A 26,233-nucleotide genomic window follows, 5' to 3' on the forward strand; every position below is an offset into this window, starting at 1 on the left:
CTGGAGGAGGGCATGGCAACCCACTCCAGTATTCTTGCCTGGAGAATCCTCATGGACAGAGGAGCCTGGCGGGCTACAGCCTATGGGGTCACAAAGAGTTGGATATGACTGGTGACTTAGCACGCACGCATATAATGACACGCAACCATCATGACAGTAGATGCATTTTTTCCTGATCTGATTGAAAAATTCTATAATAGAAATGCTGTAAGATTAGCAGTGCTTTTATTTAATAGTTTTGTTAATGATACTAACATAATTTGGAGAGTAGCCTGCATGCTCCATGGGAAGCTTCTCGCCTGTGACGATGCTTCGTGCTCCCTGGAGCTGGCCAGCTTCTTACAGTAACCCCATGCCCCGCTGGCAGCCTGGGTGTCCTGCAGCCACTTCTGCACCCCTGGGCATCCTCCCCTCCGTGAGGGCTGCAGACTTCTGGACTAGCTTCGTCTCTGTACCGCCTTTGAACCTGTGATGTCCCCTTGACTGCCAGTACAGCTCGTGGCCAGCCCTTCTCGTCACTTCTAATCTACTGCTCTGTCATAAGACTCTGGTTTGAAAGACGGGTCATCAAGCCTGCCGGAACTTGTTAGAATGAGGAAAATGGACAGGTGGGCTGAGTGAGCTGAAAGAAATTGGCGTTGGTTACGTCGAGCCGGGCTGTGGCCCTGGGAGGCCCAAATCTTGGCCCTTTCAGGGTCCCTGCTGCCTGCTGTTGCCTGGACACTACCTGCACACCAACCAGTGATGCGGGACGTGGGCTGTGGACTTTGGCTGGGAAAAGCAAAGAAGGAGAAACGAGGTTCAAGATGAAAGAGCATGACTCTGGGCAGAGGTGAGGACTCGGGCGAATCAGCATTCTCAATGCTGCCTCAACCCCTGTCCCTCTGTCTAAGCTGCCATCACCCTGAGTGTTTCAGATTCTATCTTGTGGCTCATCAGATACATGCCTCCCTCCACCCACCCCCCTGCCCCCCGGAAGGCTGAAATTTGCAGTCAGGATTTATACATACCCTATAAAGCAAAGGCAAATGAGGGGTACGCATAAGATGTTGTTGTGGATTGTAGCCTTTCTACTACAGGGGAGTACTTAAGTATATAAAATTTAATATATATTAAAAATACTTGTTTGGTTTAAGGAGTCATGACATAAGAGATGTATGGATAGGCTATGATATTAGAATGTCTAGTAATAAGCATTCAATCAATATTTGCTCTTGAAGGTTATACTTTTTTTTCCTTTTTGTTTGCTGTTTTTAACTAGGACAATGTGTGAAGGGAAGATCAGAGATAAAAGTAATACCTTTACACTGGCCGGTGGTTGAACTTTTTGAACGTGTGCTGCTAATGTTTTCTGAGCTCCCTGTTAGCCAGTGCAAAAAGGGAAACATGTCAGACTCATGTTACAAAATACATGATACTACTAAGAGAAGTCACAGGGCCTGGTAGCATGGACACTCTGTTATGAAGTGGAAAACAGCTGTAGCAGAATCCCTGCAGTCAACACAATAAGGACTTTTTTCCTGTAATATTCCTCAGTATTGGCCACTGATGTTGTGGTGTTTGTAGTCACTAAGTCGTGTCCGACACTTTGCGACACCGTGGACTGTAGCCTATCAGATTCTTCTGTCCGTGGGATTTCCCAGGCAAGAATACTGGAGTGGGTTGCCATTTCCTTCCATCTGTGTCTCCTGCATTGCAGGCGGATTCTTTACTGCTGAGCCCCCAGGGAAGCTCACGTTGGCCACTGGGCCAGCCGAAAAAAGCCGTCTCAGTAAGAGCAGTCCACCAGGGACAAAGTAGTTTTGAAGATGTATTCCATAGAAGGTATGATGGAAATATTTGCTGCCGGATGTTACGTTTTAACCTTCTGCACATGGTGTATTATAACACAGTATGTTAGCACTATACTAAGACTGGTGGAGTGTGGGGTGAGGGGAAAACGTAGGCAGGAGGTATGAACGCTAACCAATATGGTCTTTATTTCTGCTTTTTGACCTCTATCTCCATTTTTTTTTTTTTAATGTTTGTCATTCAGCACTATTAGTTATGTATTTTCCTATGTACCTCTGTCAACTCTATCATGGTGATTGAGGAAGATCCTATGTCTTTCTAACATTTCCAATTTTTTATGGCCCTAGAATATTTTCTTTGATTTCTACTCTGGACATCATTACTTTTTTGGAGAAGTCCGTTGGGTTGCATGATGATGATATCCTGGATTTGTCTTGCTTTCTAATTTTGTCTTTCTTATCAACCCTGAGATTTTATGATCTCTTAAATTCTCGGTGACTGGAACATGAAATTGTTAGTATGAATTGCATTTGGGAATTCTGTACCAGATGATGAAACTGGATGAGTGTGTGGTCTTGACGTAGGCAGTGTCTTACGAGTTTGGTTTCTGGCCTGAATATTGGAAGCCTGCATTTTCCTGGGCTGTTATAAATCTGACATCTACCTTTATTTTATTGTTGGGAGTTTTCTACACATGTTGCGACAGATGTCTCAGCTAAGATCATATTTTTCAATCCTCTTGCTATTTCTTTTGCACCACTTACAGGATGAATGGAAGGAAAGTTAGATATGATTTGATGTCTGATTTAAAATTTAACATTTCATTGGATCCAGAAATTCAAGAAGGTGAAAAAGGGCATTGATTCTTCTCTTTGAAAAATAACTATTCTCTTTTGGCTGAAAAACTTTGGTGTTCCTCCCCCATGTGCGTGCATGCTAAATTGCTTCAGTCGTGTCCAGCTCTTTGTGATCCTAAGGACTGTAGCCCTCCAGGTACCTCTATCCATGGGATTCTCCAGGTAAGAATATTCGAGTGGGGTTGCCATGCCCTCCTCCAGGGGATCTTCCCAATCCAGGGAGTGAACCCTTGTTGTTCATTATTTCAGAGCATCGTACTCTGTGCATACCCTCATCATAACACCTATATTTACCAAAGTAGTAAATTAACCTGTTAACATCACTATACTATAAGCTCTTGGAAGGCAGGGATTCCTGGGGATGCTGGAGTAGCATCTGGCATGTTGTAGGAACTCAGTAAACCTTTGTGGAATAAGAAGAGTGACCAGCAGCATAATAAATGCCTTTATGGTCCCAGCCTGTCATTGGATTGGACAGAGCCATGGTTTTGTCTTGCAAGCTAGCTTTGCTGACACCGGTCTCCTTTGCTGGCCCCGCCAGGGAGACTGGCTTCTCCCAGTATCCCTCCATGAGGTCACCCCTGGAGATGGTCAAAGTGGGTTTTCCCAGGACGTTTTGCCAAGCAGCCTATTCCAGTAGGTGTCCTTATGATAACCCAAAGCTCTAAAGTCTCAGAAACAGATTTAAGGAGCATAACAAGAGTTCATCTTTGTATCGTGTTAACCCGGTTTAGAAAGTGGCTGTAGAAAGCCGGATTGCCAGCTTTACTGACTTAAAATGAGAAGCAAGCTGTTGATACTTGCATTTCATGGCCTGCGATTCCAGTGTGGGAACAGCCGGTACACATTCTCTTCCTGTGGCCTGTGTGGGAAGCCAAATCATAATCAGATGCTTAGTTGGCCAGTACGGAGTGAAAACAAAGAGAAGTTAAGTGTCAGATGGCATCAGGTTAAGTCCGAGGCGTCCATTTCACGGTCAGCGGGTTTGCCAGCAGGAATACCCAGAGGGAATTGGCTGCAGCTGCCTGCATCCTGCTCGACAGTGGGGCAGACTTTGCCAGTGGGTCCTGCACTGTCCGAGACCCAAGAATGTTGCCTGTGGCTCTCCGTGTCCATTGCTTAGAGTGGCAAGGTCACTGTGGCTCTCTTTAGACCTCCACTTTTCTCCACTTTCAGATCTGACCAGGTCCCATCTGACAGTCATTCTTGCCCCTGGATTTAATACTGTTAAGTTAATAGGCTTTGGAGCTGTTTGTCTTTGTGGAGCTTGACTTTCAAAGTGGAGCTCTGAGGGCAGCACCGTTTCCCTAATTTCAGCCTTAATACCACCTAACACCCCCCACCCCACAGCTCTTTTCCTCAGAAACCTTATGTAAACTCCTTGCCTCTTGGTGGTGGACGTCTGGCTTTCTCTGCTTTGCCTTTGAGGTTCTGCTGGTCTTTGTGGCACCATTATCTGCTGTTCTCTTTGTTGGATAAGCCACCCAGAGCAGAAGCCCCAGTGCAAGTTGCTCTGTCTCTCTGCTGCTGTTTCTTAAGCTCTAAGCTTAAGTTTCTTCAGCTTTGTCTATGTCATAGGATTGTTGTTAGGGCCACATAATGTCTGATCATTGATTTATCGGTATATGGGTGAGGTGCCTTTTTTTTTTAAAGCTATCATATGTTGAGCACAAGCATTTTATATAGGACACAGTGCTTTGCTTAGTAGGTACCATTATTGTCCTCACTTTACAGATGAGGAAGGGAAAGCTCAAATGTCTCAGCACTGATGGGGCTGCCAGAATCTGTCTAGCTCAGTTCACTCTGAACTTCCCAGTGTCCTCTGCTACATCAGGCTGAATCCTCCACTCACCTTCAATCCAACCCAGCCTGCTTCTACATATCTGCCCTTCCTTCCCAGCCAAGATCTCCTCACCTTTCCAAGTCTCTTTCTCTCACTCCTCTCCTTTCTTCTCCAGCCCTCTTTGCTCACCGTTATTCCTGAACTCCTGTGGTCCTCAAGGATGTACGGGAGTCAGAGCCATCTGGCATTACATCCAGGCTCTGCTGTGCTGCCTTGAACAAGTTGATTAACATCTCTTGAGTCCCTGGAAAAATGGGCAGCTTCCTTATAGGGCTTCTGGATGATTTCATAAAAGAGTTTGTGTGGAAGTTCTTTGTAAAGGGCTCCATGTTCCTGTCTTCTACTACTTTCAAACACTTCTTGAAATGTTTGATCATTTCAAATGATCAGCTACTTTCAAACATCTGAATGATGATCATTTGAATGATCAGCTACTTTCAAACATTTTTTTTTTTCTTTGACCTGCAGTAAGGGGTATGTTTTAACACCATGACATGGTGGTAGCGAATACACATGTTTGAATCAAAAGTTCCATAAGCACATTCCCTTTTATTCTTGTTTGTGTGTGGGTGAAAAACAAGGCTGATTTTGACCCATTTAATTGATTGTGACTACCCGCTGTGGGAGGCCACCCACGGTTTGGGGAAAAACCGTCTGGTCCAGACGACAATAAGCCCTTTGAGGACGGAGTGTTTCCCTGGTCTGCCCCCTCACAGGCTGACAGGTTAGGAGCACCTTGGCCGGGTCTGGTGTGGGGTGGGTTTTTCACCTGAGAGGGCCGGAGGAGGAGACTCGAGCCAGTTGGACAATCATGTGGCGAGTGGCCCTTTGCAAGACTTGGCCAGCAGGACCCGGGGGCACTTTGTGTCTGCCCCGCTCAGGAACCTGCACCCTCTTGAGGACGTGGTGCCGGCGGCCCCGCGTTTGGCTGCCCAGGCTGCGGCACAGCTGTTCGGGCGACAATTGACTCCAGTGTTCGGTTCCTCCTCTCCCGGCCAAGGCATGCTTGCTGGCCCGGAGGGGTGTGCTGTGTCGGAGTTTGGATCTCCTCTGGGCGGCTCTGCCTCTGCCCGGGGCCCTGCACCCTCCTGTCTTGCAGGCTGGGCTGTCTGTGTTCACCAAGTCTTCCCTGCTGTGCTGGCGGGGACAGCCTCCCGCAGCCTCAGCGAAGCCTTGACTGTGTCTCTTGTCGCCGGCCGGCCCTCCCCAGCATCCAGGCTTCCAGGGTGAAAGCCTCTCACAGCTTACATCCTCAGAGCCGGAGAAAACAAGCCTGCCGCTTGTGATGCCTCAGCACCAATTTGTCACCCACTTCACTCCGCGCTGGCCCCCGGCTTCCCCTCTGTATGGCATCTTTCTTTCCCATGGCTGCTCCAGCTGGGCTGAGGCCTGACATGGGGATCACATGTCTTGGCTCCAGCCGTCGGTATTGTTCTCAAAGTTGTCAGCATACCTCCTCACTGCCACCTTTCTCTGATGCAAAGGTCTTTGCATTAATAGACGTTTTTCCCTTTGAGACTTGTCTGGGCTGATGTTTCAACAAACCTCAACCCCCCGAGGATTTTCCATGCTAAGTCAAAGGCTGATTTCCAACCACCTTCAGAAACATGTTAAGGCTTTTTGCTTTGTTTTCAGCACAACCAGCACACGTAACTCTTGTTCTTCTCTAGTTCCATTAAATGTCACGTGCTTCTGACTAGAAAGAGTTTAGAATTACAGGTTTGGGATGCTAAGCACTTGTAATCTCAGGAGCCAGAGTAGGGAAAACTGTTCTGCACCATTTTCCCCAAACAGGCTGAGCAGACAGCTGCTGCCCCACCTCGCCTCTCATTTCCCATCCAAATGGATCCAAGATGCTCTCTGCCTCTTTCCTCCACTTCTCAAAAGCCAAAGAACTTTCCCCTGTGTTTCCTTTCGACTTCTAAATTGCTCACTTGGCTTTTTATCCAAGCTTGTATTAAATTGCTTCATGATTTCATGCCTGCAGAGCCTTTGGCATAACCTGGCTCAGAGAAGTGTTTTTTTGTGTGTGTGTGTGTGTGTTTGGACCACTTCACTGCAGTGGCATCTGCTTGTGTCCGAGTCGGGCATGCGGGTGAGAGGCTTGCGCTCTGGGCCAGTGGAAAAGGAGCGAACACAGGCATCCAAGCTGGCCCTTGGCAGCTATGCTATACTCAGCAGAGATGTTGCTTAGGTGACTTTCACACAGCCCCCTGGGGTCCTCAGCTGTTTGTGATAAGGGCTATGAAAAAGCAGGCAACTTCAACCCCTCTGGGAAGTATATAACTTGCCTGCTTTAAAGCAGGTTGAATTTAACACAGAGTAATGGAATTAGATGTATATGAATGATGTCACACCAGCAACAGAATCTTTCATCATGATTCTCAGCAATTCTGTTTCAAGAGGATTAAGTGATCTGGAAATCCATATGGGGAAAAATTTCTCGACCACTAAATGTGAGGTCTGCTATGTGTCTGTATTCTCTGCAGTCCTGTAAGACCCACCCCTCCCCAACCCCCCCGCCAAATGGGAAGAAAAATTGCTCTAAAGTTCTCGTGAAGAATTACAAGAGCAGGAGATCTGATCCACATGGAGATATATTAGGAAATAATCAGATAAATATGTTGCTAAAATCCTATTAAAATGCTCAACGGTTACATAAACCATGCAAATATATTTAGATATTTTAAGATTTAATTGGCATGGGGAAATTGGATGTTCCTGTGATTTTAACTTAAAAAATTTCACTGCACAAGGGAGGAAAACACACCCTAAGAGTCAAAAGGGGAAAATGCCCTTTATCTACTCAGGCAAACAGTTGTCTTATTCCTAGCTGTCACAGAGGACATGGTGAGCCATGTTGTGTAGGGTCCAAGGTTCATGAGAAGCAGGTTTGTAAGTGGCAGGTAGTGGGAAAGTGATTTATGTTCCATGAAAATCCATTCAGCAGTTGTAGCACTCCCAGAGCATCTGATGCTTAAGGGAGCCATTGTCTGGACCTTGGAGGGACAAAAAGGCTTCAGTTACCAAAGGGTGCTGGTTTGGGTAGTGATATCCTTTCTCCCTTTCCAGTAAGCGCAGGAGCATGATTATCTAGGTTTTTTTTTTTTTTTTTTTTTTTTTAAAGAAAAAGCTTTTGTTCTTCCTCATTTAGTTACAATGGAAATTAAAATAGAACCTTAAAAATTAGGAACACAGTTAGTTTCAGTGTAAGGACCCAAGCAATTGGTGGGTGTCTCATTGGAAAATCTGTGACTGTAGTTCACTTCCATTTAAATTTGGGGAAAACAAATGAATGGCTATTGAGGTTAGGCGTGGGAAGCAGTGATTAGTAATGGGATAAAAGGACTCTGAGTGACATTAACTTAGGTCACATTTAGCTTCAACGTTTGTTTTACTCTTTGGTTTTTTAATTAATCTAAATTAACTGTCAGAATTGCATTTCTCAATATGGAAAACAATGGTGAAGAGGTATTTGTATTTTATAATGGGCCATTATTTATAAGAATTTGACAGAAATTTATAGATTTTGCTTTATCAGAAAGGACTTAACTTGTGTATATCATTTAGGTTTCTAACACTTTTTGTCAGCTTTTTTGTCATCTGAATTGGGAGCCTAAATGGAAGGCAGTAATAGCAGGAGAAAAAAAATAGGTGAAATTGTTGCCTTTTTCTTCAATATAGTGCAATAACTGTTTTCCATCTTACTTTGTCTTATCAAACACTCTTGGACATCACAGGTACTTATTGGGCATCATAGGTACCTAGGCCTCAAGAAGCTTATAGTTTAACAGAGTTGTTCCCAACCTTGGCTTTGCTGATATTTTGAGTCAGCTAACTCTTTGTGATGGGAGCGATCCTGTGCATTGTGAGGTGTTTAGCAGCACCCCTGGCCTTGACCCAGCAGGGGCCAGTAGAACTAACCCCACTCCATTTTCCTGCTGCGACTACCAAAAATGTCTTGATACGGTTAAGCGTCTCATATAACTGTGTGTGTTCGTCACTCACTCATGTCTGTCTCTTTGCGACCCCATGGATTGTAGTCTGCCAGGCTCCTAAGTCCATGGAATTTTCCACGCAAGAATGCTGGAGTGGATAGCCATTCCCTTCTCCAGGGGATCTTCCCAACCCAGGGCTCTAATCTGGGTCTCCTGCATGGCAGGTGGATTCTTTACTGTCTGAGCCACCAGCGAAGCCCAGGGAGCAGAAACCAAATCATCCCACTTCAGACCCACTGGTTTGACTCCATGCATCTTGCTGTAGAAACTCAGCAGCATCCTGTGCCATTCCAGGCTTTCAGTTACTTACGTTAATTCCTAGTTTTGGAAGAGCCATTTGGAAATGCCTTGAAGTGATTTTTTAAATTCTAGGCCAGGGAAGAATTGTTAGTCATGTGTAGGGAAGTGTATAGGTGTAGCAGTGTTTTATCATTGTTATTACCATTTTACAAAGAAAATGCAGCCCTGGAACCTGTGAGCTGAAGGAAAACCCATACTGAGATCTCATGAGTGAGCAAGCAGGGCTAGGATTGCTTTCAGTAAGCTCCTGGTATTCCCTATGGTAACAGAACCTGGTGAGACCATGAACGCTTTAAGGGTTAATACAATCGTTGCAGTCTTCAATGTAGAGGATATAGGAAATTCTTATAGATCGATTTTGAAATGGATTTGCTTTGTCCCATTTCTCCCCCACCTGCCTTCTCCCTTTTTCTTCCTCTTGCCTCTGCTTGTTTAGGAGCAGCTCTTTTGCTTGGAAAACCAGTTGCTCATCTACACAATAACTCTGATGAGATAGAAAATGATGCTCTTCTCTCCAGATAATGCATGGTAGTTATCTACCAGAAAAGTGCTGTGTTATCTGTACAAAACTGCAGTGACCTGGGGCAGCCGATGCCTAGGGAGTTGTGTGGTGCATAACTCATGCGGCAGTACATGGTGGCCACGTTTGAGCAATTTCTTTCATTCCCGTAACATTAACTGTCACCTGGATGCTGCTGGTTCTTCCATTTCTGAACCCAGACCGGATCTTTTCCTGGAACATCACACCTGCATGCCCAGCTGCCTTTTGGACATTTCCTCTCAAAAAGCCCTGGAACATCCCAAATGTTAACATGTACAAAATCAGATTACTGTTGTTTTCTCCCAGCTTGCTTTTCCTTAAATATAGGAGTCATCTTAGACTCTTCTTTGTGTGTGTGTGTATGTAGGTATGTGTGTATATATATAGAAAATCATCACAAGCCCTGAGTCCTCCCCATATAATTCCTGAATCCTGTGATCTTCATTCTACCCACCCCTGCACAAACACACCCCTTATTTTGATTTCCATCTCCTCTCATCTGGAGCCCAGGCCCTTGCAGTCATCTCCTAAGGATCTCTTCTGGTGGCACACCCCTTCTGCACCTTTCAACCAGACAGTTAAATCTGATCTTGTCCCCCTCAGGGTTTTCTGATTCCTTCTCTTATCCAGTCCCCTCCCTCTTCCAGCCTTGTTTCTAAACTTAACCCTTTTTCCCCAAATCTGATCTGCTCAGGGCAGGCTGTGTTCCGGGCATGGACAGTCCACAGTAAAGAACACAGTGCGCGCTCTCCTGGAGCTTCAGTTCCATGAACACTGTGGCAGGTAAACCTCTGCTCCTCCCCTTCCTCTGGGGTGCCCACTGTGGCCAGTCTACCCAGGGAGTTCTGCTGCAGCTTCACGATCTGCCACGGCCTCACTGTCTCTAGTAGAGTCCCCTTTCCTTTTTATGTCGTCTTTGCATCCTGTCCTTCAAGATTCCTCTCGAGCAGAGCCTAGCCTTACCGGGCTTTGTGCCTGTAGCATCTTTGATACACAATAGTTGCTTAATAATTGCTTATTGAATGAAAGGTATACAAGTGTGGACACCTTTTGGGTCATATCCTTCAAATGTATCCTATATTTTCTTCCTTTCTTTGCTCAGGCTCTTTCCTCTGCTCAGAATATCTACCCCTACACCCTACCCATCCCATGTAAGTCACTCACTCTGTCCTTTAAAATGTCCTTATTGTGAACCCTTTCAGATTCCTTTCCTTAGTTACCTTTTCACATAACTTTTTTTTTTCCCCCACTATTTCAGTAGTGTTTGTTCAATTAGTGCTGGGAACCTGCCATTCACTAGAAGTCGTGCTGGGTTTTAGGGCTATGAGGATGAGAAGGACTGGGCCCAGTCTTCAAGGAACACACAGTATAACAGGAGACAGCGTTTTGTTCGTGCTTGGTCAGCAGATGGCTGTCCTGAAGCAGGAGGCCAGCCCCTTCCACGAGGCTCTGCTGATGTCACCGTACTGTACTTCACAGAAGGGAAAAGCAGGCATGGAGTAGACAGGCCTGCTCTGACAGCCTTGCCTCGGAAGTGACACATACCATTACTCTCACATTCCTTTGACAAAGACAGGTCACAAGCTCTCAGCTGAAGCAAGAACAGCTGAGACCTGTGGTCTCACTGGGGGCCCTGGAAGAAGAGATGGGGTTTTGGTAAACATCTAGCAATCCCAGCCACACCTCTCATTGTGCTGGTCACAAACTGGGTTATCATTAGTTGCCTGCATATTAATTTGTTCTCTCTGTCTAGAACGCTTTAACCCGCAATATTTGCTAGACTTGACCCCTCATTTCTTTTAAATCCAAGTCTCATCTGAAAGGTCTTCCAAGTGTAAGGCTACCCAGTCTAGAGAGGCTCCCTGGCTTCTTCACTGTTCTTTCCCTTCCCTGTAGAGCCTCTGTCAATCACACTAGAGTTATACATATATATATATATATATATATATATATATATACATATATACATATATATATATATATAGTTTGTGTGTATGTATACATTTTATATATACGTGTGTATGTGTTATATAAAATATTCCTTGCCACTAGCATCACCTGGGAAACCCACATATGGGCTTCCCAGGTGGCACTAATGGTAAGGAATCTGCCTGCCAATGCAAGAGACAGAGAGACACAGGTTCCATCCCTGAGTTGGGAAGATCTCCTGGAGGAGGCCACTGCAACCCACTCCAGTATTATTGCCAGGAGAATCCCTTGGACAGAAAAACCTGAATGGGCTGCAGTCCATGGGGTTGCAAAGAGTCACACAGGACTAAGCATCCAAGCATAGCATATATATAATTTATTGTTTACATTTATATATAATTTGTTATATATAATACATATTACAAAAATTTTTAATATATTGTCTTCCCCATCTCACCCCCTAAAGTATAAGGGCCTTGAGGGCACAAAGTGTGTTGGCTCACAGCTGTATCTGTAGAACCTAGAATAGTGCCTGACACTTCAAGGATTATGAGCTCCTTGAAGACATTCGCATTTCAGAATTATATAGTGATACTGCCTTTTGCTGGGCATGCCTTGGTGACACATACTGAACAAAGTATTGAAGGCCCTGTCCTCCTAGAGCATATCGTTTATTCAGTATCTCTTTCACCTTGTGCTAAGCATTTACAAGTATTTATATTTGTGGAGTGAAAAAAATTCCTTAACAGCATGCTTAGGAAAAAAATCTCCCTGTGGTAAATATATTATTTAATTTTAGAAAATCATGGTAATTGAAGTGAAATACTTTGCAGATCATGAGAAAAAAACTTGGATGAAAATCTGTGCTCTGCTCTAGCCTTTGAAAAAGTCTGCCTCTAAGTCAGTCTCTTCATTGCTAATAATACCACCAGTTGGAGGACACTTGAATAAAGAGGCATTTGTCACTAAATGGTAAGTTAGCAGCATGTCTTGTTATCTGGGTGGAACACATAGTCATTAAGTGGCATTTGGACTGAATCTGATTAGAATTTAGAATCAACTTGGGGACAAGCAGAAGTATGTTTCTACTTAGAAAAATTGCTTTTTTCCACCTCAAATGTTTTGAATTATAAAAAGATTAAAATTAATTTTTAAGGGAATGCCTTTGAAAGGATGGTTGTATGTTGATGGAAATTCTTCAGGGAAGTGACATCTCAAGAGGGGGAAGCACAGAAACAGCTCAATACAGTCAGTCAATTCATTTTACTTTGAAGAAAAAAATAACTGAAAGTGCTTGTTGGTTTTCTGTAAGTTGTAACAGTTGGTTGACTCAAATTTTTACTTCCTACCAGTTGTGCAAATTCAGGCTCAATTTGAAGAGTGCCTGAATGTTCCAGTTCTGTACAAAGATACTGGGGCTAAGGAATATAGCTGTGGCTTGTGTGTGGTTAAAGTTTCAGCAAATGCAGAAAAGTTTTCGGAGCCTAGTTACCACGTTTTGAAGTATTTCCAACTAGTCGTTATGAAAGTAATTCAAGCAAAATCAGTATCTAAGGATAGTAAAAAACTGCTTTAAAAGTGTTCAAGAAAATAGTGTGTACATAGTAATTTAGCATATATAAAGCCTTAAAGGCTCTTGTGAACTGCTATTCAGCAATTTATATATTATCCTATTTTAATTTATATTTATAAATTGTCTTTCCTTTTTGGATAAGGACAGGAATAAATAAGGATAGATATAAATTCTATCCCCTTTCAGTATAACATTGCCTCACTAGACCATTAATACCAGCCACACATTTTGAATATCTGCTCATGTTTAGCCATTTGCATTTTATTTAAAATTATCCTGTACAATTCGCAAATTTGAGAGACTTGGGAGATTCTAGGCTGTTAGACGTTTTACCAAAATAGTGATGCCCTTTTGCTATAGAGAGTGTAGAAGACACACGGTCTTACTGTTTTTACTGATGCTGTCTGAATTCTTGAAGAGCTGTTTCCATCTGTGTGCGGCTGCATGGTACTGGGGGAAGGGAACACCCAGCCAGAAAGAATACAGGTTTGGGGCAAAGAGGCATGGGTTAGAATTCTGCTCTGACATTCCTAGAGGGAGTTATTTCCCACTGCTGTTTCTGTGTCATTGTTAGTTAAGTGGGGATATTACCAGGACCTACTCCATGGGGTCCTGGGAGACTGAATAAGAAAACATACAGAGACCTAGCAAAGGGTAGGCAGGAACTCGGTCTTGCTTCTGTCTGTGGCTAAGGGAAAGGAATGAAAGTTTTCAATTTGTTGTCGAAATGATGGTCTGACAAATCTTGCGTTCTCTCAAGACTTTGGTCTGTTCCAGCCAGATCAGCTTGCCCATGAGCTGGATACACGTGGACAGGTGATCCTAAACACAGAAGGCTAAGGTAGAAGCTAGAAGAAGCTGAAACTAAATATCAGAATTCAAAGAGTGCCTACTGGAGAGTTCACACGATTGGGGGGGCGGTGTGGTTTGAAAGGCACTTTGGAATAGGCTGCATATGTTAATCAGCAGCCTCAAAGCTGAGTTGGTAGAGACCTCTCAAGTTGACCCACTTTAAAAGCCCCTCCTGCCGGGCCTGTGTGCTGGCAGCGGTGTACTGGTCCTCTTTTTGCAACTTTAAAAAAAACTTTCTGCTTAATAAGCTCAGCTCTGTGTTCAGTCTGGGCTGACCTTGTCAGCCAGGAGATTGAGATCCTGGGGCAATGCAAAAACATAAATTTTAATTGCTAGTTTTCATTAAAAATAACTTTTTAAAGACTTTTTTTTGAGCTTTTTAGCTTTTTAGTCTTAGAGTCCAGTAGAATTTGACATGCTTTTAATGTTTCAGTGGCTTTTTAATATTATATTAATAGTTATCTAGTAGCATAATATTTTAGAGAAACTTAATTTTTCTTTTAAGTTGATTATGCTCCGTTCTCTGAGAAAAACATACTTTTTATTTTTGTCTTTTTTTTTTTTTTCCCAAACGGCTATGTTTTTAAAACTGATACTTGAGTGATCAATAAAATAGCCTCAACCGCAAAGAGGATTCTAAGGCTGATTCTTATCTTCTATTCAGGGACTTAACTGGCTACCAAGTTTGGGTAAATAAAACCCTTCATCAGCCACATTCAAGGACAGAGATAATACTGTATAACTGCTACATTATAACCATAGTTAGAATGGCTAGGAAGGAAGATGATTTCTTTCAGTATTCATTAAATTAAATCTAATTAATATTTTGGAGTGCCGTGCCAAAACTTCTATCTACATACTTATTTGATTTTTTTTTTTTAATTCTACTTTTGGGCTCTGTGGGAGAAGGCGAGGGTGGGATGATTTGAGAGAATAGCATTGAAACATGTGTATTATCATATGTGAAACAGATCGCCAGTCCAGGTTCAATGCATGAGGCAGGGTGCTCAGGGCTGGTGTACTGGAATGACCCTGAGGAATGGGATGGGGAGGGAGGGGAGAGGGGGGTTTAGGATGGGAAACACATGTACACCCATGGCTGATTCATGTATGGCAGAAACCGCCACAATATTGTAAAGTAATTAGCCTCCAATTAAAATTTAAAAAATCTGTTTAGTGAAGAAATTAAATAAAGAAGAATGAATAAATTTGAGTAAAAAAAAAATGTTAGGTTTTTCACCATGTACTGCTGGTCACAGCTCTTTGGCTGTTGAGTCCTCAGGATGAGCTCAGAAGGAACCCTAGGTCCTGATTCTTGGCTGAAAAAGTTCCTGTTCTTATCTGCAGTGACTGATCCACAATTTATGAAGAAATATTCCCAAAGTCCTATAACTCTTCCTTCCAAATTAAAGTCAGTAATCATATCTATGGGGTGCATAGCAATGAAAAAATATACTCTTTGTAAACTTTTCTTTCTCCCAGATAAAAGCACATGTTAAACCCTCCCACCCTGGCTTTTTAACTATAAACTCAGAGAAGTGAAAAAGTTAGATAGAAATCTGGGCTTCCCAAGTGGCACTAGTGGTAAAGAATTAGCCTACCAATGCATGTGACCCAGGTTTGATCCCTGGGTCAGGAAGATCCCCTGGAGTAGGAAATGGCTCCAGTATTCTTGCTTAGAAAATCCTACAGGCAAAGAAGCCTAGCAGACTACAGTCCATGGGGCTGCAAAGAGTCGGACCAGACTAAACACAAGATAGAAGTCCATCTGCTTAAATAAATAAAAATAATACCAGTTGTTAACTCTATGGGGTGGGTAGATGCACAATGTCAGGAAGCTAAGAATCCTGCAAGTCCTGGGTGCCATAGTGGGAAGCAGAGCTTGCCAGAGGAGGCTTTTATAGGAACTGTATTAGGAGCTCTGGTAACACTGCCTTCAGAGCCGTGTTTTCCAAAATTAGACCATGACACCTACTCTCAGGGGATGCCCCCTCCCCACCTCTAGCCCTTCAAAGTTTTCTGGTTGAAGAAGGTTGGAAAATGATGCAAAAAATATCCTTTTCACTGCATGTTGGATTAGAGACTCTAAGATGTTCACCCACAAAGGAGCCTATTTTACCTTGACGTTACTAAGCTTGCCAAGAGATTTTGGCACAGAACATCTGCAACACACACCCACATTGGATTCTTCTCCATAATAGCTCTGTGGAGCTGGCAGCCCGGCATCTACTTTGTACAGGAAGTTGAGAGATGCCTGTTAAATTTAACAGTATAAGAGATACCACTGCTTCCTGAGAGGGAAGTACATAATATCAAGTTCATCTTATTTTTTTTAAGGCTGTGTTGTGTGGCATATGGGATCTTAGTTCCCCAACCAGGAATGGAACCTGTGCCCCCTGCATTGAGAATGTAAAGTCTTAACCACTGGACCCCCCCAGGAAAGTCCAAGGAGCTCATGTTTATCTTCCTTCTTGGGATGATTTTGTTAGAATCTCTTTTGTTCTCATTCAACCTGGAACAGCAGCCTTCTGAACAACGATGGAAACAACCTTTAAAAGGTCGGCAGAACTTTCATCAACATATTTCAGTCTTGTCTGTGGGTATAAGGAAACTGAAACATCAAGCTCAATCAGTTTTAAAAACAACCCTATTTTTTTTAGAGGAGTTTTAGATTTACCAAAAAAAAAAAAAAATTTCAGAGGTAGTATTTTATAAAGAATTAGTTCCCTTTATTCCACACCCAGCTTCTCATTATTAACATCTTAAGTGCTACTATCATACTTTGGTTACAGCTAGTGAACTGATATCAGTACATTGTTGTTGACTAAAGTCCACATTTTATTCAGATTTCCTTAGTTTTTAGCTTAGGTCCTTTTTTGTTTTTTGCCAAGATCTCATCCAGGACACCACATTACATTTAATCATCATGATTTCTTTGGCTCCTCTTGTCTCTGACAGTTTCTTAGACTTCGATTTTTATGACCTTGACGGTCTTGAAGAGCTTCTCAAAGCTCTTTAGGTATTTTGTAGGATTTATCTGATGTTTTCCTTACGATTCCACTAGAGTTACAGTTTTTGAGGGAAGATCACAGAAGTTAAGTGCTATTGTCATATCAAGGGTACCTACTGTTATCAGTGTGTCTTACCACTGTTGATGTTGGCCTTGGCACTTGGCTGGTGAAAGGTCTGTCTTGTCTCTCCATGTAAAGTTACTTTTCACCCCCTGCATTCCCCCCCCCCATTCTTATTGGAAAGAAGTCACTATATAAAACCCTTACTTAAGGAATAGGGTTGTGCCATTGTGGGGAGAGTGTGTACCAGACTTTACTTTGGAGTCTACATACGTTATTTGGAATTCTTAAATATGCATACATTATCACACATATTATTTGGGGTTCTTAAATGTATTTCTAAGTGTGTGGCTTTGAAAACTACTTGGGTGGTAGAATGGTTACTGTTGAATTCATCATAAGTACCTACAAACTTGTTTTGATAAACACTTTAACTAAGAGGGAAAGTTAGGTTTCTCAAATTGAAGCCACCCAGCCTTGATCCGAGAATTTGTGTCACTGCCAGTGTTTGTTCTTAGTAGCGTGCCAGAAGTTCCAGATGCTGCCCTCTCTTCTCTTCTGTGTCAAGATTTAATCCTGTTTGTGCATTTTCTTCTGCTTCACTTGCATTGGTGTCATATTTGGAGACCACAGACATGTTTGTGCATATGTTACTGTCAAGTGTGGACTCTGTTCAGAAAAAAGCTATTATGACAAAACTTACTATTTTAACATCTTGATGTGTTTTAAGGGCATTTCCATCAAAGACATCCTTTTGTGTCCATTAACTGCTTTGACTTTAGTTATCCCCAGTAAGAGAATATAATCAGAGATTTTTCTGTGTAATCAACTTTCAAATTACTTCATATTTGATATTTATGCACATTTTAATATGATGTCATTGTGGGGATCATTTTGCTTCTTAGTTCTTTCAAAATATTGGTGTAATTTTTAACAAATTTATTTTAGAATAGCCATTTCACTTTTTGATAAGTATGAACTTGGTGAGAATTGGAAATTTCTTTCTAACATAGAAGTGTGTATATATATGTGTGTGTATATATATATTATATGTATATTTCATTATCTTTATGTAGCTATTAAAGATGAAAAAGAAAAATTTTTTTAATATTTAATATGAATATATCTTCCTGACCCAGGGATTAAACCCATGCCTCCTGCATCTCCTGCATTGGCAGGTGGGTTCTTTACCACTAGCGCCACCCAGGAAGCCTACATATACACACATGCATATGTACATACATGTACATATACATGTATGTATAAAGATGAATAATATTTTCTTTAGCAAAGAATGAAACAATGATAATATTTGGACTTTAAGAGATGATTTCTCTTAAAGTAGTGATTCACAGATGCTCTTCCAACCCAGCAATTTTATTTCTAAAAAAGGCTAGTGCCCTATTCCTATCCATAGAAGAAAAAAATGGGTTAATAGAAATAGTGTTTCAGTTTCAAGTTTTTATCTTGTCAGCTTAAGCATTTGGCATCAGCTTCCACATACCTGTTAAATATTAGTAGACATGAATAAGTTGTGAAAGAATATGAACAGAAAAACTCAGACAGCCAATGAGTTCAATAACTGTCTCTTAATTTTATTGAACACATGAGTTTAGGCTGTGGTTTTACATGGCATTCATATTCTGCCTCTTCTGCCAGAAAAATTGCTCCCGGTTCATAAGCAGCAGCAAAGTATTTCAGTATTTCATGTTTTTCTTCAGTGGGCAGCATGGCTGTTAGGTGCTCCATCATTGGAGAAGTTGGAGACCCACTGCCCTGGTGAATAAGAGGCAATTAGGGAACCTCTGGGAGCTTCCTGAGACAGGAAGGCATGGGTCATCCTAAAGTTGTGTAATAATTGTCTGTATATCCTTCTGCAGGAAGAAAAGAATTGGCTTTCCCACCCACAGTTTTGGCATAAAATGTCTGTATCTCAGGCCAAGGTTGTGTGTAAGGATTATGAAGTCTCCAGTGTGTTGAGTTGTAGGTGGAAATACCAGTTCAGTGCTGGAGAACCATTCTCCACTGGGTGTGTGTCTGTGTGTGTGTTCATGCAAGTGCCTGAAGTATTTTTCCAGTCTTTTTACAGGAAGGAAAAAAATGAATTTATAGAGTTGCTTCTTTCCCCTAGTAACATCCTAACAGTGTGGTAGATCTTTTTTAATTTAAAAAGGGTGGGTTAGACTACTGAGAAGCTGTTAGCCTATTGTTTTATCATCAGCATTGATGATGGTGGTGAGTAAAGCAAGATATGTGAAAGCAGCCTTTAAACATAGTTTGTATTCTTTTTAATTTCAAGCTAATTCTTAATTTTTATCTACTTATTTTTAAATCTACCTTTTAGCATAATAACTGGAAAAATTTTGATATGCGGTCCCGTTTATTCATTCAGCCAACTTGTTTTTGACCACCTATGTGCAAGGTGCTTTGTGGGGGAAACACAAGAGGAAATGACATGTATGGTCTCCATTCTTGTGAAGCATACATTCTAGTAGGGGAAGCAGCTGAAAAAACAACTACAAATACAATCAAAAGAGGTAATTTCAGGATGTGGTGAGGTGAAGGGGGAAGTGAACAGCTGATAGAGTCAAGACTAAGAAGGGTGGGCCAAAAAAGACTTCTCTGAGATGTCATTTGAAATGAACCCCTAGGTCATGAAATAACGTATCTCTGTAAAGGAAAAGGAAGAGATTTAATTAGCACAAGGGTTGAAATGGGAAATTCTGTGGTGTGGTCAAGGCGTTGAGAACAGACCTGTGTTACTGGAGTGAATGGTGAGCAGTGAAGTTGGAGAGGTGGTAGGAAGGAGGACATGGAGATCCTCACGGATCATGAAGTATGATGTGCCTCCAGAGAAGGGATTGCAGTGATAAGTTTTCACAAATTGAATATAACTGTAACCAGCCCGCAGATTGAAAAACCAACCATTTCCACTGGGACCATTGGGAAACATCGTTTGGGACCATAGTTCACCCCTGTTGTTACTTGTGTGTATGGTCCAATCAGGCATCAGGGTTTTGGCTTAATTTAAACTTGTAGTTTTCTCAGGCTGTTTCTTTTATAACAACCAAATACCTAAATGCTTTTAGTAGCACCCAGGGTATTTTTCTGTGGGATTTCATCATGAAAGTGAAAGCGTTAGTTGCTCAGTTATGTCCAACTCTTTGTGACCCCATGGACTGTAGCCTGCCAGGCTCCTCTGTCCATGGGATTCTGGAGACAGGAATACTGGAGTGGGTTGCCATTCCTATCTCCAGGGTATCTTCCTGACCCAGGGATTGAACCCGGGTCTCCTGCATTGCAGGCGGATTCTTGACCGTCTGAGCTACCAGGGAAACTCATCATAGTGCCACATTTCCACCCCACCCTCACCAGCCTTCACCATGAACATGGACATGGAATTATTTGGTAACTAGGATATGTATATGTTTTCCAAAAGTCTTTTCTTTAGAAAAAGAGCATTATTCTATCAGAGGATTCTTTCTCAAAAGTATTTGTGAATCTGCCCTTTGGGTCCAAGCTGAAATGTTTGTTTTCATTGGGAATTTATGTATGTTAACAGAGTTTATATTTTCTGTGGTAATGGAATTTTTGGGGATTGTTGCTTCATTATATTTATGATCTTACATAAAAAGCCTGCAGGGGCATCTAAACGAATTTAAGCTAGAAATAAAGATAATGCAGTAATTTCAAATAGTCATGTGTTCAAGATGAAGATTTTAAAGTGATGATTCCATGGTGAATTTTAATGGTTATTGTGTACAATGGCACTTATGGAACATCCGTTCAGTCACTAAATGAATATAACTAGTATGTTAGTTTATGGATTTGTAATGTGAGATGAGAACTTTTAATAAACTTTCTCTATAATGGTTCATGCTGCAAACACAAAGTATGAGTCAGTTCAGTCGCTCAGTCGTGTCCGACTCTTTGCGACCCCATGAATCTCAGCACACCAGACCTCCCTGTCCATCACCAACTCCTGGAGTCTACCCAGACTCATGTCCATTGAGTCGGTGATGCCATCCAACCATCTCATCCTCTGTCGTCCCCTTCTCTTCCTGCCCCAATCCCTCCCAGCATCAGGGTATTTTCCAATGAGTCAAACTCTTTGCATGAGGTGCAAAGTATTGGAGTTTCAGCTTCAACATCAGTCCTTCCAGTGAACACCCAGGACTGATCTCCTTTAGGATGGACTGGTTGGATCTCCTTGCAGTCCAAGGGACTCTCAAGAGTCTTCTCCAACCCCACAGTTCAAAAGCATCAATTTTTCGGTGCTCAGCTTTCTTCACCGTCCAACTCTCACATCCATACATGACTACTGGAAAAACCATAGCCTTGACAGACCTTTGTTGGCAGAGTAATGTCTCTGCTTTTTAAATATGCTATCTAGGTTGGTCATAACTTTCCTTCCAAGGAGTGAGTGTCTTTTAATTTCATGGCTGCAATCACCATCTGCAGTGATTTTGGAGTGCAAAAAAAAAAGTCTGACACTGTTTCCCCATCTATTTCCCATGAAGTGATGGGACCAGATGCCATGATCTTAGTTTTCTGAATGCTGAGCTTTCAGCCCACTTTTTCACTCTCCTCCATCACTTTCATCAAGAGGCTCTCTAGTTCCTCTTCACTTTCTGCCATAAGGGTGGTGTCATCTGCATATCTGAGGTGATTGATATTTCTCCCGGCAATCTTGATTCCAGCTTGTGCTTCTTCCAGCCCAGCATTTCTCATGATGTACTCTGCATATAAGTTAAATAGGCAGGGTGACAATATATACACTTCCCTAAATCATAGCAGGGTTTTTAAAATCAGTAGGCTTATGTTTCAAATCAAGATGAGTTTCAAATTTTTAAAAACACAGCTAAAAAGTTAAAAGGCAGTAACCTAACCAGATATTTTATATCCTTTTGGGGATTTGGGATAAGATGTTTCTTCTTATAATGTAAAGAAAGCTTTACTTTTGAAGGGATCAAGTATAAAATGGAATTGAACTTACACTTTGAGAAAAACTTGTTGATTGCAAGGCCCTGTTAGCATTTAACACATCACTGAAAATGCTTTTGACATTTTCTTTGGGAGACTTTTGGAGAAAAACTGGCTGATGTGTGAAATTTGGTTTGGTGTAGTCTTGTCCAAACTGGTGGTTAGTTATTTTGACCCCCTGATCTGGTGATTCCAAGAAACTTTCTGAAGACATCCCTAAAAATGCACAAATGCCTGTTTCACCATTAAAAGTTCTTTCAGTAAAAGCATATAAATAATTTTTTTAATGAAGTGAACCCATTCTTATGACATTTTGAAGCAGAAGCATATTATTATTTTCACACTGTATCATTATCTTGTCTTTTATTTTTAAAAGCTCAATTTTTTTCCTCCGTATCGAGACAATATGATTTAGATGGCCAATTTGGGAGAGAGACAAGATTCTTTTCATTCTCCTTTTCTGTAATACCGCCACCTAGAGATAACAGTCTTAAAACTATCTACTACTTAATGCCTTGTTTTCATTTCCAGATACATTTGAGTGTTTTAGCCTTGGACTTTTTTTTTTCCTCGTGGAGATTTTGGTTGGTCTTAAATTCTATTATATTGTTTCAGCTTTACTTAATTTACTCTTATTTCTTTGGACAACAAATCAGATAATTTTATACTAGTAGTGTTATCTAGCAATATGTTTTGCTTACCGAAACGTTTTAAAATGTTAACTCACAAAAAAGTTTTAAATATAAATGCACGTTAAATATTTAAAATACATGCTTGTGTAAATAAAGACTATTGTGCTGTTGACTATCCTTGTAGTGGCATCAAGTAAAGTAACAACAGATGAGTCATTCATTATTTTAAATCTTCCATCTTACATGACAAACTTAATAAATTATGGGTAGTTCTTGAGAGGTAAACCAGTTATAGGGAAGGGATGGAGAAGTCTAGAAGCTGAACGTACTGTGGTGATCTGTGAAAGTGTTAGTTGCTCAGTCGTGTCTGACTCTTTGCAATCCCATGAACTGTAGCCCTCCAGGCTCTGCTGTCCATGGATTCTCCAGGCAAGAATACTGGAGTGGGTTGCCATTTCCTTCTCCAGGGGATCTTCCTGACCCAGGGATCGATCTCAGGTCTCCTACATTAAGGGCAGAGTCTTTACCATCTGACCCACTGGGAGGTAAACCAGTTATAGTGAAGGATGGAGAAGTCTAGAAACTCTACTTAACTGTGGTGATCTGTGAAAGTGTTAGTTGCTCAGTTGTGTCCAATTCTTTGTGACCCCATGGGCTGTAGCCTGCCAGGCTGCTCTGTCCATGGGATTATCCAGGCAAGAATACTGGAGTGGGTTGCCATGCCCTCCTCCTGGGTACTTCATGAGATTGGAGTTTATTAGCTCATATGCTTGAAAAATGCTTCAGCCACAGCTGCATCCAATGAACAGACCACGTCATAAGGGATCTGTCCATTTCTTGGCTCCATTTTCTCTTGGGTTGATTCCATTCTCCATCAGGCGATCCCCATATGGTTTCAAGATGGCCACCAGCAGCTCCTGGCATCTTTCCTACTAGTTTAAAAACCCAAGCAAATGAGTTTCTCTTGCCAGATGCTTGAGTAGAAGTCCTGGTATTGAGTCTCCCTGAACTAGCTTTGATCACTTGATATTTTCAAACCAATCATTGTGGTAAGGTAGGTGGAATGCTGTGATTACCAGTGTTGGATCACGTCCCTCCCATCTCACCCAGTGTGTTGCCCCAACGAAGATCAGAATGATGTAACTAGAAGAGAAGAAACAGACCCTAAGCAGGAAGAAAAGCCCCTGGCTGTCTAATCTGATAATCAGTAAAGAGTAAAGTCTAGTTCCCATCAAACCTTTCACTGGATGCCATGTGACTTAGCATATAACTGTGTGTGGACTTCTTTTTCCACCATTGCTTCATTGCACTGGTTTTGTTAAGATGAAAAACAAACTTCTACTGTTTTAAAATTCCCTTTCAGCACTAAGCATGGTCCTGAATAACTGACCCCAAATCCTTCACTGATTATCAGTCTCTGAAGTATAATAGAGTTAAGTAGGAAATGTTGAAATCATTGTTTAGTTTTGGTTTTTGGTATGTGTTTGAGAAAAATCACTTAACTCCATAAGTGGGCAGATTGTTATTTTTTTGCCACAACGATGTGGAAGAATTTTCCCTACAAATATATTTAATACTGTACAAAGCAACAGATTTGGACTGAGCATAGTAACCTGAGGGTTCATATGATTTCTGAGAGGGTATGGAGGGCTTTTTGGGTGTCTGTGAACCCTCTAAAATCCTAGCAAATTTTTGTGTGTGCACATCTGTACCTGTGTGCAACTTCCTTGAGAGAGTGTCTATAGCTTTTAGTAGATCCTTAAAGGGGGAATCCCTAACCCACAGAAAGTTCAGGACCCAGGAATGAAAATATCTTACACTGACTTTACCGAGGTTAAGCAACTTCTTGTGTGGGGGAGAAGTTAAAGGAATAAGGCAACTTTGGAGACACTAAAGGACTTCAGGCTTTAGGATGAACTGTTCACTTGTGTTAATAAGTTCAGGCTGTACAAGGTTCAAGGGAAATATCTTATGGATGAACCTGTAATAAAATGGGCTTCCTCAGTGCTGCAGTGCCATGGTTAATGACGGGGAATGTGCTGCCAGCTGATTTTGGCTCAGGGCTCTGGAGCAGGTACAGGCCGCCTCTCCTTGTTAGGAAGTAAAGGGAAATGATAAAATGCATTACTTTGTTCTCATAGCACTTCCCTGATGGCTCAGATGGTAAAGAACCCACCTGCAGTGTGGGAGACCCAGGTTCCATCCCTGGACTGGGAAGATCCCCTGGAGGAGGGCATTGGAACCCACTCCAGTATTCTTGCCTGGAGAATCCCACAGACAGAGGAGCCTGGTGGGCTATGGTCCGTGGGCTCACAGAGTCAGACACGACTGAAGTCACTCAGCACGGACGCTCTCACCAGCTGTTTATGACAACAGGTCATTAAAGTGTGAGAAGCATCGTTTGCCGGGGGGAGGAGGGAGGCCTGGGTGGCAGCTAACATCAGCGGCGAATCTGCTCGGCATTTCCTTGTGAGAAAGAGGGAGGAGGGGTGAGCCTGAAGTTTCACTTAGCCCGGTCAGGGGTGCTGGCACGCTTGTCCATTTTGGTATTTTCCTCCACACTCGAGTTGGCCCAGCGAGTCTAAGCTTCAGCCTTGTGTCTGTGGGGCTACCTGGAGCCAGGTGCGAACCTTCCTCCTTCACCCACAGGGCATTCTGTGTTCACATCACTGACAGCAGTCTTTGCAGTTTTGAGTGACTACATAAACATCAGATATTGAGGGTCTGGTGAAAGGATTCAGTCTCTCATATTTCGTGAAGGAAAAAAAGTTCTCCCAGACGGTCCAGTGGATTCGGGTGGAGGAGTTTGCTGTGACAATATAGTGCCGTGTGAGTTGTTTTCTTCAGCTCTTGGGGCCATTTGGTTTTCATGTCTCTCTCTGTCCCCACCCTGACCCTCTGAGTCCTGGTGTCAGTGACTTTACAGCCAGCATGCACAGAGCCTTTTGCTACTTAATGGCTTAAAACTCTTGACGATGACCTATAGTATAATAAGGTATATTTTACATCATGACTCAGTATATACCTGTACAAATGTGCATATTATTATTGTTGTTCAGTCACTAAGTCATGTCTGACTCTTTGTTACTCCATGGACTGTAGCATGCCAAGCTCCCCCGTCCTCCACTGTCTCCTAGAGTTTGCTCAGTTTCATGTCCATTGAGTCAGTGATGCTATCTAACCATCTCATCCTCTGCTGGCTCCTTCTCCTCTTGCCCTCAATGTTTCCCAGCATCAGGGTCTTTTCCAGTGAATTGGCTCTTCGCATCAGGTGGCTGAAGTATTGGAGCTTTGGCAGCAGTCCTTCCAATAAATATTCAGAGTTGATAAATGTATGTGTAGATATATCTAAAAAGGTTTCAGAAAGCAATATTTACTCTTATACACTGTGTTCTAATAACATATTTTCTATGCCATGTAGGGAAATACTGCTGATCTCCTCTCATTGAATCAGTTTCATGACTCGCTAATAATACCTCACTACCTGTACTTGGAAAGCTACCTTTCCCAGGGAGGTGCTACCATGTATTGGCTTATATCACTGGGGTGCTGTGGGCTCAGGGCATCACTGAGCAGTTGAGTCTCTATGTGGCACAGCAGAACCAAGTTGTGTATTGGCAGTAGCACTTGTGATCTCTTTGAGGCAGTAAGCATAGCAGTTAAGTGAGACTGTTCCAGTTAGAGTGTTCCGTTCGTTCTTGGCTTTATGACATTACCATTTGTCTTTGTTGCTGGATAAGTTTCTTAACCTGAGTTGGTTTCTGTATATTTAAGAGAGAGATAATAAGAAAAAATTTAGCATAAGCACGTAGTAATGTTTAACAAATGTTTACTGTGAATGTTGTCAATATTATAGCTCAGTA

The 26,233-nt window shown here is 42.1% G+C and overlaps 1 protein-coding gene across 4 annotated transcripts in view; it reads left to right on the forward strand.

Moving 5' to 3' along the window:
* The window catches only part of TSPAN5 (tetraspanin 5), a 178,445-nt gene that overhangs the window by 86,032 nt on the left and 66,180 nt on the right, over positions 1 to 26,233 (forward strand). Inside the window, exon 1 of one of the 4 annotated variants that reach the window (XM_043871162.1) lies at positions 12,214 to 12,231. The exons of the other annotated variants lie outside the window; for them this stretch is intronic. Within the exon in view, the coding sequence (XP_043727097.1) occupies positions 12,229 to 12,231 (3 nt within the window). The 5' untranslated portion in view covers positions 12,214 to 12,228. Of the gene's footprint in view, positions 1 to 12,213; positions 12,232 to 26,233 lie in introns of those variants that run through there. 4 annotated transcript variants of the gene reach the window in all.

Source organism: Cervus elaphus, chromosome 17 (assembly GCF_910594005.1).
Source record: "Cervus elaphus chromosome 17, mCerEla1.1, whole genome shotgun sequence".
Lineage (NCBI taxonomy): Eukaryota > Metazoa > Chordata > Mammalia > Artiodactyla > Cervidae > Cervus > Cervus elaphus.